Source organism: Lepisosteus oculatus, chromosome 28 (assembly GCF_040954835.1).
Source record: "Lepisosteus oculatus isolate fLepOcu1 chromosome 28, fLepOcu1.hap2, whole genome shotgun sequence".
NCBI lineage: Eukaryota > Metazoa > Chordata > Actinopteri > Semionotiformes > Lepisosteidae > Lepisosteus > Lepisosteus oculatus.
The window spans coordinates 6,024,060-6,038,382 of record NC_090723.1 but is presented as its reverse complement, the minus strand read 5'-3'; the positions used below and the strand labels follow the sequence as shown (position 1 = coordinate 6,038,382).

Sequence of the window (14,323 nt, the reverse complement as noted above, 5' to 3'; positions counted from 1 at the left end):
GTGCATGTGTGTGAGTGTACACCATCAGACGTGCACTTGTGTGAAGGTGAGTGTGCGGGGGGCTTGGGTCCACTCTTACCCAGGCTGGAGCGGGTGCTGGATCGCTCTATGATGGTGTGTTTGCTGGGGTTGTTGAGCACCGAACGCTTTGCCAGCGAGATATCAGCCGTAACCCGAGTAATTGATATTCTGAGAAAACAAAAATAAAAATGATTATTATTGACACCATTATTGCATTGGGATGTTAGGATTCCTTGTCCTGAATCATCCCCATCTCAACTGAGTGAATGATGATTCACCAGTGAGTAAAAATCTCTTATAATTAATCCACACAATTAGTAAACAGAAGAAATTAATGAGCTAACAAAGACTTTCAATGGAAAGTCGGAGCAAGGCAATTAAAAACATTTATTTCAGAAAGACAGCTAGAACAGAACTCTTTGTTCCCACCTGACTATTTAAGAATTGTTAAACACGAGTTGGTCCAAGGAGAAGTACAAACTAAACCAAAGATCTAAGAAAAAGAATTGGCAACAATTTCTGTAGGTGCCGTAAATTTCACATCTCCCTTCATTTGAATGTGGATTAGAACCTTATTATCCAGTCAACCCTATATCATTCTGTCTGGTGTGAATTTTGTGATTCTTTTTTTCCACTGTGAAATAATTAGTCATTAAAATTCACAATCCTTTTTCATTTCTTAATGTCAATGTACCACACTTCATCAATACATCACCCTTCCACTGCTGGTTCACGCAGTTTCTAGACAAATCTGCCTCAATATCAACCATTTCAGTACATATTAGAACCACAAATGTTTAGTTTCTTTTCAATGCACTTTTGCAATGCCCTGCCTTACTATTTACTAGGGGTCCCTTCCATTGCCTATTCTGCAGAAAACAGAACCTGGCTTCTGGAAGACAGTTGATTACGTGACTGTAAAAGGTGGCTTACCTGCCATCGAACCTGTGTTTGAGGAAATCAAAGAGAGCCTTCTGCATCATGTCAGTAACCTGTCACAAAACAGGGAGAGAAAGGGAGGCAGTGAGACAGAGAGAGAGGGGGAGCAGGTGATTAGACAGGATGGACAAGCATCTGTTGATTTCAACCACTGATGACAATCTGCCCACTCCCGTTTGAAGGGAGAGAAGCAAAAAGTGGATCTACTGCAAGAGAGAAACCGAGTTAGACCTGCCTAATTTCAATAGTCATATTTCTGCTGCAGTCAAAATACCGTAGTAAAACACCAGTTTTCAATCTAAAGGGTTTGTGTTAAATTGTTAAATTAAACCTGTTAACCACCCTAAACACAGGTGCATAACGATGTAAAATACTGTTGTTCACCTTTAAAACAGCTGTTAAAAAGTGAATGCTTTGTGCTCTTTTATATGCAGAAAAATTACCAATGTCACAGCTGAATGGGAAAATCAAACCATGAATCTACAGCGCTAAAGGAAGATAAGATGCTCCTTTTATTTGAGCAATAGAAGGTTGTTCACAGCTCGGTTACCTCATAGCCCTTGAGAGACGGCCCCACCAGAATGATGGGTCTCATGGAAGGTACCACATCGTAGGGGGGTACATGCTCCATCTGCAGCCAGAGAGAGAAGAGGGGTAACAGACAGCAGGGGCAAGTGCTCATTGCTCTGCAGGCAGAACGACAGAGGGTTTCATGGACTTCCCAACGGCTCGGGAGTTTGTTTGCTTACTCAGCATGCCTTGCCCTTTCCTAGCATCTCTACAGCCGAACAAAAAAAACGGCTACGTTTTTTTCTACCAGCGTGTCTAAGAACTTTACCGCGAACAGCATGGATGTCTGCTTGTCCTGTCTGGCACTCTGGATCGGTGTGTAAAGGCCAATAAGACAGGGCTGCTCGACAGTGCAGTTTCCTGCAAGGGTACGTCTAACTAGCCTGGTGACAGCGGATGGGTGGCCCTAGTGGTTTCACATCACAACACTTTTTACAGCAACATTCCCAGCATTCCCAGAGTGTGCCCCCCCCCCACTAAGTTATGGCACTGACTCACAGGCAAATCTTTGCATGCCTTTTGTGCCTGAAAGCATCATGGTCTCATTGTGCATGCAAGGCCAAAGTGTTCTGTATAGTCGTACTCAAGGGGGTATCAAGGTGTACAGAAAGTGGGATGTGAGCACCACAAGTTCCTCTGGGCGCTCCACGTTCGAGTGCGTTAATCAGGGAACGTCGAGGAATTAATAACACACGTTGTGCCTCTGACCGTTTTCAGTATAATTCTGCACTTAGCAATATTTTCAGCCTCAAACGCCATAGACCGCAGGGAAAGTGCTTAAAAAGGTCTGCTGCACATTTTAGCTCCAGGCACTTCAATATCTCCCTGCAGCTCGATCATAGCTCTCAACTGGGGGTGCAGCAACCCACGCCATGTCCTTTACCCTCTAGCAGCTCATCATATCATCTGCAAAATCCAGCCTGGATCCATAACGAGTGAGCATCCGAAATGATTCTAGGAATGGACTATATATGCAGTTTAGCAGTGTCAGGAATACCACATGACACAATAGGCCTTTTAGCCATAAAATGAACTTACCAGTGTGCCAATTGTTAATTACAGACAGAGCAGAGATGCAAGCAAAGTATGAATTAATACAATTCGCCATGCAGCTAAAACGATTTACAGTGTGTAATACCTGGTCATTTTTTTTCAGTCATTTGATTTCACATCACAGTCTCAAACATCTAAATTTAGTTTTGCATAGCACAGGACTGCTAAGTCTGCCGCTAATGAACCCTGATGTCATGTGCATACACTGCCTGCATTAGCTCTCGAAATCACAGTGACACCGTGACATCCGGAGACAGTGCCATCGAAGCTAAACCGTTTAATTGAAATGCAAACATTTCAAAGTGCATTACCAAACGCTGGAGTTATCCTGACATGGCGCTTTTTAAACGGAATTGCAAATCAAAAACAATAAAAGAGAACAAATAGATTTCGAAAACAGAAATAAATAATCAAAGGAAATCAATAAATCCAGCCAAAAAGAATTTCCCTGGCCTGCCAGAACTCTGGAGGAGTTCAGGTGCAGCTCAGGAGGAGCTCAGGCGAGGCAGCTCCTGGAAGATAAGCTTCCACAGCCCCATACAGAAAGAGACTGAATCACATCTCAACCCCAGAGGCCCAATGAGAGAATAAACACCACAGACTCACCGACTTCTGTTTCTGTTTAGCTGGACCACCTTTCATTCCGCAAACAAAACCCCCAACAAACAAGAAAAAAAAACAAGAACACAGAGCAGGAGTGTTATTGACAGGTCAGGACGGAGATATTGCAAGGGGTGAGCCGGCCACACTGACCTCCAGACTGGAGCAGAGCAGAACCCTGCTGTGAGACAGGAAGCGTTGGATTTGATTTTTGCACATTTTGTTGCAACCTTAAGTCACATTGTTATAACCACAGAGTCTTCTTAACGACCACTTTGTCAGAGGCGCTTCATGATACAACGCAAAGACCACCAAGGGAGCATCAAAACCACTTTTAACGATCTTTCAGAAGTACTGAGCCGCATTTAATTTTGTGCAAATAAGCGTGAACATATTTGACCTTGTGTCTGTCTCTGTTGTATCTCAGGTGGAGCGGGCAGCTCCTCAGAGTTCTCCTGGCAGTGAAAATACACGGGTATCTGTGGGAGCTATTTGTAAATCCGTACAGATGCCAGGAGCTTGTTTATAAAACAGGAGCAAGGGCTGTGGGTTTCAGAGGCAGCTGGAGGCCTCTTTAAAAAGCACTGCCCGGTTAACCAGCAGACCCACCTGTGTGTTCTGACACGGCCACATTTCCTGCGAGCCCTGCTCCTTCAGGCTTGTAACTCCACGAGCCCAGCAGCACATTCGTGACGTGAAACAAAGGGCGCTTCTCCCTCATACTGAACAAGTCTGTCTCGTCCGTTTTTTGCGTTTCCCCTCTGAACTTTGTTTGATGCTACCCAGTAGGCCGTGCGGGTCCTCCTGTGACAGCCAGCTCACCCTTCCCAATACGCACACACAGCTCTAACTGTTACCGTAGCAACCGGAGACAGAGGGGTGAGAGGGTTAGTGAGGGAGCGGGGGGGGGATTACAGACCAGACGCGGTGGGTTGGCTGGAGGGGGGTTGAGGAGGAGGGGGCGGGGTGTATCTCAGTAGCAGAAGCAGCAGCAGCAGCAGCTCTGGGTCCTAACAGCTGTGCCAACGGCCACCGGTTTTACCTTCTTAAAGAAAGGGATGCGCTTGGCATTAGCCTGGGGGGAGGTGACGCTGCTCACGCTGGTTTTGGGGGAGCGGGAGTCAATCGGGGGCTCGGAAGGCTCCTCTGCATCCAAGTCGAGGGGGTCAACATCAAAACCCACTGTGGATATCTCCACATGAGCTGGGGGAGGAGGGGGCGCAGTGGGGAGCGATGGGGTGGGGGAGAAAGGGGGACACAGAGGGATGGGGGGGCGAATCAAAGGGCACAGGAGGAGCAGACAGAGGAAGAGGGTGGGGGAGAGGGGGCAGAGGGGGGAGAAGAGTGAGAGACAAGGGTCCGGGAAGCAGCAGGGAAAGACACGAGTCAGAGGGGGAAGAGGGGTCGGAGAAGTGAGGATCACGAAGATGGAGAAAACGAGAAAAGAAATAAAAGGCAGTAAAACACAAGTGTTGGAAGTCGAGGAAACATGCCGATGTGGCAGAAAAATGGAAATGAAACCATTAAAAAAACACAAAAGGTCATCGTCGGGTCAAGTCAGGGTGGACAGACACGGGAGAGAAAAATATCAGCATGAGAGATATTTTTTCGGCAGGGTGGCTATAGAGGGAGAGGGGAGGTGTGGGCACAGGGACCAGGGCAAGCTGGTGTTGGGAGGGGGGCTCTTGCTAAGTCAGCAGAGCAAAGAAGATTCGGGATATCTAGAAGAGACATCAGCAGCACACAGGACTAGTACAGTCGTACCCTGTACAGCCACAGTGGATGAAGCCATTAAAAGAAATTCACACGGATCTCTCGCAGTGAGTCCATGCTCACAGTCCGAAGCCGTCACACTGGAGACTGAAGCCACAGGTGAATCTAAAGTCACTGTCACATTTCTCGCAGACCCAACATATCGAACGCATCTGCAATGGCTCAGAGCCCATCGGCTGAGAGGAGCATGGGGCCTTCTGTCTCTCAAGATCCTGCGCAAGCTACAAAGCACGTTTTTGTTCTGCAGGTAGGATATAAACTTTAAAACCACAGATTAAAAAAGCATTCCGGGTGAATACAAATACAAATTTGTTTTAATGGCTTCCAGTCCTTTAGACACTTTGGGGCCATAACATCTTATTCCAGGGGAATTGCCTAGTTTTTGTTTTTAATAGACACAGGAAAAGGTGACAACTTCCCCTGAAGAGAGATCTCATATAAATTTCTCGTTAGTGCAACACCCAAACTGTTATTTCCTCAGTCAGCTACCGAACTGAACATTCTAAATTTAATTTCTGTCAAAGGCACATGTTAAATATACATCCTGTGTGAATCACATCAGCATCCCTCATACTGGGTGCTCAAGGGCTACAAAGTCTTCTGTTTTTTTTTTCTACCTGAACTATAAGTACTGTAAATGCAGTTCTCTTCACTGGAGAAATTCAGCAGAAAATTGGTTTAGGGAGACCTATAAAGCCTGTCGGATTGTAGGCTTTAAGGTCTGGAATTGAGGAAAACTACTCTCAATCTACAGTCTCAGTAAAAATCATTGATACTCAATTTGCTTATTTTCCTTAAATCCATATAACTTACGAGCGAGGTCTCCCAATTCTGCTCATAGGTACCCCCTCCCCGACCTGTTTTTTGTTCCTTAATGGGCCTAACAATAGATTTAACTTGAACTCTTCAGATCTTTTCAGCTTCTAAACAAAGGTTTTGTGCCTCTGGACGAGTGCATTTCTCAAGTGACTGACTGCATGATCTCCAACACTCAAGCAGAACAAAAAACCCAGAAAGGTTCCCGCTTCGGTCCTGAAGAGCCCTGGTCCAGAAAGTCTTACAGGCAACCCTAAATCACCTACTGTGCTTCTAAAGACTGGGAAGCCTTGTAAGTTATTGATTAACCGTGTAATGTGTTCCATTAAGGAAACTCTGCCCCCAAGGGCTAAATTGTTTTCGGATATTTGTTCCAAATGACGTCTAAATTATTTAATTGAAACATTCAACCACGTAACTAAAACTGCTCCGGGTCTTTAGAAATCGATGCTGGTTTTCCTATAAAACCTGATGACGCGGGGCTCTCCAGGACCAGTGGTTGAGACCCCTGGTCTACCTATAACCCTGCAGTAAAACAGTATCCGATCTAAGCAGTTTTGTCAACTTGTGAAGCAGCTTTTCAGTTAAGGGGCTGTGAGTTCATATTTAAAGGAATCGGCTCGAATGAGGGTGCTGCATGTGGGTTTGCTCAAGGTTTCCACTACATATAGATGCGGCAGCTTTACCTGTGGCAGGCGGGGTGGGTCTGCGTGTCCCTGTGGCAACATCCCCCAGGCTGGAGCTGGAGTTCCCTCCAGATTTACTGCAAGAAGAAACTGCAGCAGTCAGGCAAAGCTAGGACCGACCTGGGCGACAGAGGGCACACCACGGGCCCACGGGCGATGCTCAAAGTAACGACAGCCTGGCCAGATGTGCGCAGAGAGGGTCATATTAAACGCCAGAAATGCTGGGGCGAGGCGAAAGGGGAATGAATGCGCAGACGGGGGCAGTATTGCCTAGACCAGTGCACTGTCGCTGAGTTTGTTCTGTTGGCTGCGTCACCAGGGCCTCCGCCAGTTCAACGCCTTACCAGAGATTTGCGATCTTCACCACCCCACCCGAAGACAAGGCCTGTTCACTTTGTGGATGGATCAGAGCGATAGTACAGCCCGGGTTCCATGTGCCCCTTTTCCTGTGCCCTGTGCCCCATGTCCCTTTTTCCTAGTCCTGTGCCTTGTGCCCCTTGACCTGTGCTCCATGCCCCTTGTCCTGTCCCCTCTGTCTCTTGTCCCATGCCCCATGTCCACTGTCCCATGCCCAGTACCCCATGTCCTTTATCCCGTGCCCCGTGTCCTGTTGCCCTCTTCCCATGCCCCATGTCCTTTGTCCCATGCCTCGTGCACCGCCTCCAGCGCGCTGGCACACCTGGAGCTGAGCCGGCTCTGCCTCATCCTCTGCTCCTGCTGCAGGCGCGTGTTCTCCAGCTTGACCGGGCTGGGGATGAAGCCCACCTCGCAGCCCTCCTTCACCAGCCTGCCGATCCACCAGTCGTTGTTGTACTTCTGCAGGAGGAGACAGAAGGAGCTCCAGAAGGTGCTGAGAGCCCCTGCCCCAGTTACAGGCTGGGAGCCTCTGGGGGCTCAACAGCACGGCTTGGCATGAAATTACTGACCAATCTGTGACGAGGCTGTCCTGAATACACAAGTCCCTCAGCATCTTCCTCCAGGCCCGTTGCTTGAGGTCTTTTAACTCAGAGCAAGCCATGTTTCTAAATACCTCAGTATGCTCAGGTGCTGGTTTTGATTTACACCCCATGTTTTTATACTGCTCACTGGTAACAATCCTCAATGGTCGATTTCACTTTAATGACATTTAACTAGAAATGGCAACAGAAACAGATGAGTCCCATGAGCTCACCAGTGGGAACACGGAGCACCACTTCGGTCATGAATCTTTTTGAGTTGTGTCAGTTGCATTTGGCAGCAGTGATCACTTACGGTGACCAATTTGTTAAATAAAACTCCGTAGCTTACAACTTACAGGGTGTACCCTTCTCCCCCTGTTTTTTCGTATTTAAATATAAACTCCTTTGACCTGTAACAGCTCAGTTAAGAACATCTGCTTCGGATGCACCCCCTACTCCCTGCACCCCCTTCTTCTCCATTTCCCACTTGATGCAACAGCAGCTGCTACAGTATATTCCTCACCTTACAATAAGATGGACGTTGCTAAAATGGGGTTCGGGGATCTTTGCAGGGAAGCAATTCAGAAATATTCCAGGGAGGTCCCCAAATATTTTGGAAAACATTTCACCCTAAGTCTATCAATAGTTTTCCTCTCTTTAAAGGCGATGAATTTCAAGGAAAGTCAACTATCATTTCTGGCTTATGAGTACATTAAGTCATAGACCACAATATAATAATGAGGTTTTTTTTTATATAAATGAGAAAAAAAAATTACATATCTACTTGAACTTCGAACTGGGGGGGGGGGGGGGTTACCTATCCAAAAACACTGCTTCCAAAAGGGGCTCCCCCCATCATAAGAGTCTGGGGTCCTCTATTCCCCATGACCCTATTTGAAACTTGCTTTCTTCGAGACGGGATGAATCTTCATCTAGGCAAGCCTGCTGCTCAGAATTCGGTAAATCAGGCACGTGCGCAGAGTTAAGTGCTCTGTGTTGATCTTGTCTCGTGTAGACGCTGTGTTAAGCTATGATTACGGAGTAGACCCCACCTGGGAGCGCCTGACCGACAAACCAATTATTTGGCCAATGGAAAAGCAGCCCTGACCTCTTTGATATGAAGGAAGTCCTTGGCCTCAAAGGAGATGGCCATTCCTTGGACAGGCACGTCATCGTTGGGGCCAGAGTTGTAGCCCACATTCGTCCTCACAGCAAAGGCCACAGGTTTGGTCTGCAGGGGAGAAACGCACAGAGCAGGAAGCCAATACCATCAATAGCACAGAGTGGAATAGCACACACTCAGAGCACAATCAGCTGTGAGCTTACGATTTGCTTTTAATATGACTTACTTAGACATGCAGTGTGGCTACAAAGGGCAGGGTCAATTGCATGGTTAATTCTGTTTCTAACATACGTTAAGGGATTATTAATTGAGCTGTGCACTAATTATATGTATCACAAATGCACTGCAGGAACCTCAGGTTGTGCTTTGGGGATTGCTACACAAGCACTGCATTGTTTAATGTCTGTTTCTGTCCAAACAAGCCATTTGGATACTCCTTAAGACTTTCCCTGCCCAGCCTGCTGGTCAGAGGACCACCCACCTCCAATTCTCCGGGTGATCAAGAGCGCTTTGTAGTGAATCTGATCTACCCTAGTTTTCCTGCACCCTTGCAAGCAGTGAATCACAGACATTCCCAGGGCCGAGCCAAAGAAAAGGGGGGAAGAAAGAGGTCTTGGTGGGAGAGAGTCAGATGTGAGTCTGTGACGCCGTGTTTTAGTAAATGATGCAAGAGACGAGTTTCCATCCGAGTCGGTGATCCTCCAGAGCTAAGCCCCCCTGCCAGACGTCAGCGCTGTCCCTCCCTAGGGATGCCCCCTGCCAGGGGGCCGACCGGGCTCACCTTGGCTTTCTCGAGCGTGGCGAGGGCCTGCCGGTCCGCCTCCTTGCGCAGAGCCTCCCGGTCCTCCTCCAGAGACACATCCGAGTCGGAGGGCCGGCTCGTGTACGAGTCTGCAGAGCCCTGCAGGAGAGAAAGGAGAGGAGGAGCTGGAGGAGGAGGTTATGGCTTCAGAAAAATAACGGAACTCACAGAAGGGGCACAAAGAGGTGACCAGAATTAATCAGTAGGAGAAAGGGCGATGAAAGCACACAGAGAGGTGTAGAGGGGAATAAGGTTATGTCCGGACTGGCATGGCAAGGAGTCAAGGGTCAAGAGAGAGGGAGAGAAGAGAAAGGTAGCAGAGGGGGAAAAAGTCAATTCATTGTGGTCTGAGACTGAACAGGACAGGGGTGAAAGGCAAACATCTTCAGGGGGCCGAGACAAAACAGCAAGAGGACACCTGGGAGGCAGATGGACAGGAAAAGGGAGACTGAGATATGTGTCCCCCTGTCTGAGAAAGGGAAGACTCTATCAGGATGAGGCACTGAGAGAGACTCCCAGGGAAGGAGGCCCAGGGGCACAGGTGGTGTGTACAACCGCAGGCCAGGGAGAATGAAACTTCTAGTCGTGTGTCCCAGGTAAGGCAATGAGGGGGTTAATACATGGCAGTGTGCATGTGCAGCTGTCACAGCTCTTAACAGGATGACAGATGGAAGCAGACAGCAGGACAGGCCTTTTACTGCTGGGAGCACAGCAGAGCTGGGCTGTCCTGTACACACTGTGCTATTCTTGCCTGAGGATGAAAGCTGACAAAAGTCCAGACACTGAAATCCAGAAAAAAATATTACCTAGCATCTTAATATGCCCGGAATGCTTTTGTAAATTACGATTACCACATTCTGGCCTTCCTGCAAAACAGGCAACATTTCTCTTGAAAAACTAATTAATGACTCTCTGGAATGTTATGACAAAGCACACACTAAAGTATTATAGTTTTGTATCAAATGCATGCATTACCTGCTGTGTTTTGACAGAGATCACCTTAATGTGTACACTACTGGCTGCTATTCGTTTTGTAGAATCAAACTTATCATGCTATCAGACCCCCAAAAATGTTTTATATACTGTATATACTTAGTCTACTACTAGTGCCTTGTACAGAATAATTTGTAGCTATTGAAGTCTTTAACAGCGTTTCTGTTTATAATTCCAGTCCTTGAGAATTTCTGAGACAAGAGCACTGAAATGAAATTCACTGTCAAGCTTACATGCAGATCTGTCTTTACACAGTGACAGCGATACATCAAACAGCAAAAGAAATGTGAGCTATGCATTTTAATGCATACATTTGCAATCATACTGTTCATGAAAACATTTTCCAACAGAAATGTTTAACACAACCCAGCCATCGCCACCACATAGTTTGAACAAAAGTTATTGTCTAAGATTGGGCAGGAGGCACACACAATCCCGATGAGCCGTGCCTGTGTCACTCCATTGTTCAGCGTGACATTTCTGCACAGTGACTGCTGGTAATTCTTGGCACTGTGTTATAACCAATAGATCAAGATCACCGCCTGCTCAACATGCAGGAAACACAAGGGGAAAGCTGTATATCAAGTGACTCACTGGAAACAATGAGATGTCAAGCGACAGAAAAGTGCTTTCTGTTTTCAGGGATTCTCGCAATATTTCCAATATGGGCGAAAAATCAAATCTTAATCAAAAGCCAAAAGAAGCTGCCATACTGTCATATAGCTATACAAAGAATGGCTGACATTTCCAAATTCAATCTGGGATGTTCAATAATCAGACAGTCTCTGACTGCAGCTTTGGACATAACTCTTAAAGATGTTTAGAACAGCAGATTTGCACAGCTTTGTCCCAGTTCTCCGATGATTTTACCATGCTTATATAGCCTGTATTTACATTGATTTCCTTTTTACATTGTTACCCACGGCATAGCCTTTTCCTGCCAGTTCAATGCTCCGCTTTCACTATTGTACATCACATCAAACATTCATTAGGGACAATTGATTTGATCTGGCAGCGAATTCTCGAAATGTGATGTGTTTTCTATATCTGGCAGTTGGTATGCTCACCACACCTCCAGTACACATTTCTACACCAGTACACATGCCACTTTGGAAATAAGGGGTATAAACCGAGGGTGCATGCCAAGTTCAATCTCTGAAACAGCACAAATCTTCTGTCAAGCTTACGTGTAGTTCCATCTTCTCACTGCGACAGTGAAACATCGAAGGAAATCATTTTTAATGCATAAATTTGCCATCATACTGGTGTGAAAATATTTGCCTATAGAAACATTGAACCCACCCCAGCCATCACCACCACCTACAGTAGTTTTGCCTAAAAACTGGGCAGGAGGCAAACACAATCCTGATGAGCCGTACCAGTGTCACTCCATTGAGCTTGACATTTCTGCAGTGACTGCTGGTAATTCTTGGCACTGTGTTATAACCAATAGATCAAGATCACTGCCTGTTTAACTTGCGGGAAACACAAGGGGTAACAGGGCACAGCACACCTCTAAACTAAAGATACTAAGCTTTCAACAGGGGGTGGGGCAGATTTGTGTCTTCACTGTGTCCTGTGGTCACAGAACAGAAGGCATTTCACAGAATCGCAACCAAACCCAAACATTCTTTTAAACTTAAAGGTCACTGAGACTTTGAAAAAGAATCAGGGAACATTTCTTGCTCATAGTATTCAGCCACAGTGTAAGTTTAAAGACAATAAGATTAAAGATTAAAACAAAACTACTGAAACAAAAGATCAATACGTAATCCGGGCTCGACAGTCTTCATCCTTTATGGTCTTGGAATTTTAAATTGTGAAATAAATTGAATATCCACCCACGCCTTTTCAGAAAGCCAGTTATTATTGTATGACAAGGGGCATGGCATTCCAGAGTCTATACCAAGGAAGGCAGAGCTACACTTTATATGGGATGCTAGGCCATTGCAGGACACACACACACACACCTTAGAAACACTGATTATCCCAACCAGCAAGTCTTTACCTGGTGGGAGGAAACCGGAGCACCTGGCAAAAAGCCGACACAAACTTGGGGAGAACATGCAGACTCCAAAGAGAATGCAACTCAGTGAAACTCTGTACCAAAGAGTTTAAGGACTGGGGTAAGTCCTTTGCTTTTTGCATGTCTTCTGGATCACACATGAGATGCTGCTCAGCCCAGCCCCGGTGCACTCAGTTCCGTGAGAGTCTTCAGATGAAAGGTGCCACCGTGCCACTCCTCAGACATTTCCCAGACCACCAGAAAGACCGCAGTAACACCATGCTGTCAGGCCTCTTGCACCTAGAATGATCCTCCCGTGACATTCTGAACATGTTAAAATAAAACAAAAATAAAGCATCTAACAGACTCAGGGCCAAAAAGACCCAGGAGCTCTTTGCCAGAAAGCACACTTAGTGGGCCTGATCCTTCACAGCCGGCAAGCTGCCCGTCTAATTTGTTTACTGAGCAGGGCAATTCACCCCCGGCATAAGGGAACTTGCAAGGTTTTTCTGAACTGAGAGAATAGGGAGCAGAGAATGGACAACTGCTAAGGCTGCAGGGCACAAGGCATTCATGAGGTCATATTCTACTGACCTTATTCAAATTTAGGTCTGCACTGTGACACCTCTGCTGTTGCCGATGTATCTTCAGGAACCAGTGAATTCTGGTCCCTTGTCTCTATGTTGGCTCCTTCTCAAGCCAGGTCAAAGAGACTTACGTTTTATTATATGAGTAGTGCTACAGGAGTGCTATAGGCCTGTAACTCTCAATGCCAGGCAGACCTGCACTCATAATATCTGCAAAGACCAGGTAAAGAAAAAACTAAGGCTGCATAAGAGCTTGTGGCAGATGAGAGATCTGACTCATCACATTACCCTACCTCCGTGCAGAAGGTGAAAGTTAGATGCTGAGCTACTATCCTGTAGCTCTGGGTTTGCAGGTGAGGACTGCAATGCAGCTGGTGTTTCGATTCTTGTTTTTGTGCTCATGTTTGTCTCGGCTGTCCCTAAGATATACATATGTCTTCCATCTCACACCATTCATTAAGAGGGGCTCAAAAGGGAAATACTGGAATGGGAGCTTAAAGAAGGCATCAGACACTATACACCCCCTTTAGTCTTTCTTGCTGGAGCTCTTGGCTTTTGGGTTCCAAATTCAAGGGGATGGAGCCCAGCTCTGTACAATTAGCAACAGTAACTGACCTACTAATATAAACAGAACTGTAGTGATTTAATGGGCTGCCTAAAATAATACAAATCAATAGATGCAAGGGCCTTAAACAGCATGGAGTGCCATTCATTAAAAAAAAAGGCAGCTATTTTAGTTCAAGAGCCCTGCATGGTGCAAACGGCATTCTGCCCACCAAAGCGAACAGAAGCTCAGGACTGGAAGAAAAACACAGAACCTTAAAAAAACATTACACATAATTCTCTACTAGAGTTTCCAGTTGTGTAAGGATATACCTGATTTATTAAATAACGTGGGAGATTTTAACAATTCAAAAATCAGACATTTTTGTTCAATGTTCTCTCTTAGTAGATGTATAAATATGACATGAAGAGATGTCTTCTATTTTAAATCATTGGCACAATATTCAAGACTGGGGACATTAGTTTGGAAAGAATAGTTTATCAGCACCCAACACATCAAAGTCACATCTGACAAGAGTCTGGATCCAAGTTTAATTGATCTGCTAACACAAAGACTCCAGGCCTGTAAGAAGCTGCTTCTATTTACATCTGCCATAGTACCCTGCCTTACAAACCAGAGCTATAAAAAACACTTTCTCTCACTCCCACTACCCTGTGCTAAACTTCCCCATGTCCTTGTACTGTGTACCTACCCACGCTGTCCTGCACAGAGAAACTCTCTGCTTGTTTCATTAGTTCTGCAGACTTAATGCGGTCTGAATTCTTTCCAGGCTTCGTGGATGTAGTTACATCTACCTTTTGAACAGTTCTAAAATAAGAAAAGGCCATTTGGCCCACCAAGCCTGTCTGGTTG

General features: G+C 46.0%; 1 protein-coding gene across 4 annotated transcripts in view; it reads right to left on the bottom strand.

The window, feature by feature from the left end:
- The window catches only part of cacnb1 (calcium channel, voltage-dependent, beta 1 subunit), a 58,174-nt gene that overhangs the window by 21,037 nt on the left and 22,814 nt on the right, over positions 1 to 14,323 (bottom strand). For 3 of the 4 annotated variants that reach the window (XM_015362195.2, XM_069185716.1, XM_015362199.2), the window contains 8 exons: positions 9,301 to 9,420; positions 8,505 to 8,627; positions 7,138 to 7,274; positions 6,459 to 6,535; positions 4,226 to 4,386; positions 1,511 to 1,591; positions 955 to 1,013; positions 80 to 189 (listed from right to left, as the gene is read on the bottom strand). In XM_015362195.2, the coding sequence (XP_015217681.2) occupies positions 80 to 189; positions 955 to 1,013; positions 1,511 to 1,591; positions 4,226 to 4,386; positions 6,459 to 6,535; positions 7,138 to 7,274; positions 8,505 to 8,627; positions 9,301 to 9,420 (868 nt within the window). Of the gene's footprint in view, positions 1 to 79; positions 190 to 954; positions 1,014 to 1,510; positions 1,592 to 3,189; positions 3,219 to 4,225; positions 4,387 to 6,458; positions 6,536 to 7,137; positions 7,275 to 8,504; positions 8,628 to 9,300; positions 9,421 to 14,323 lie in introns of all 4 variants that reach the window. The other variant, XM_006638221.3, reaches the window with a different exon arrangement.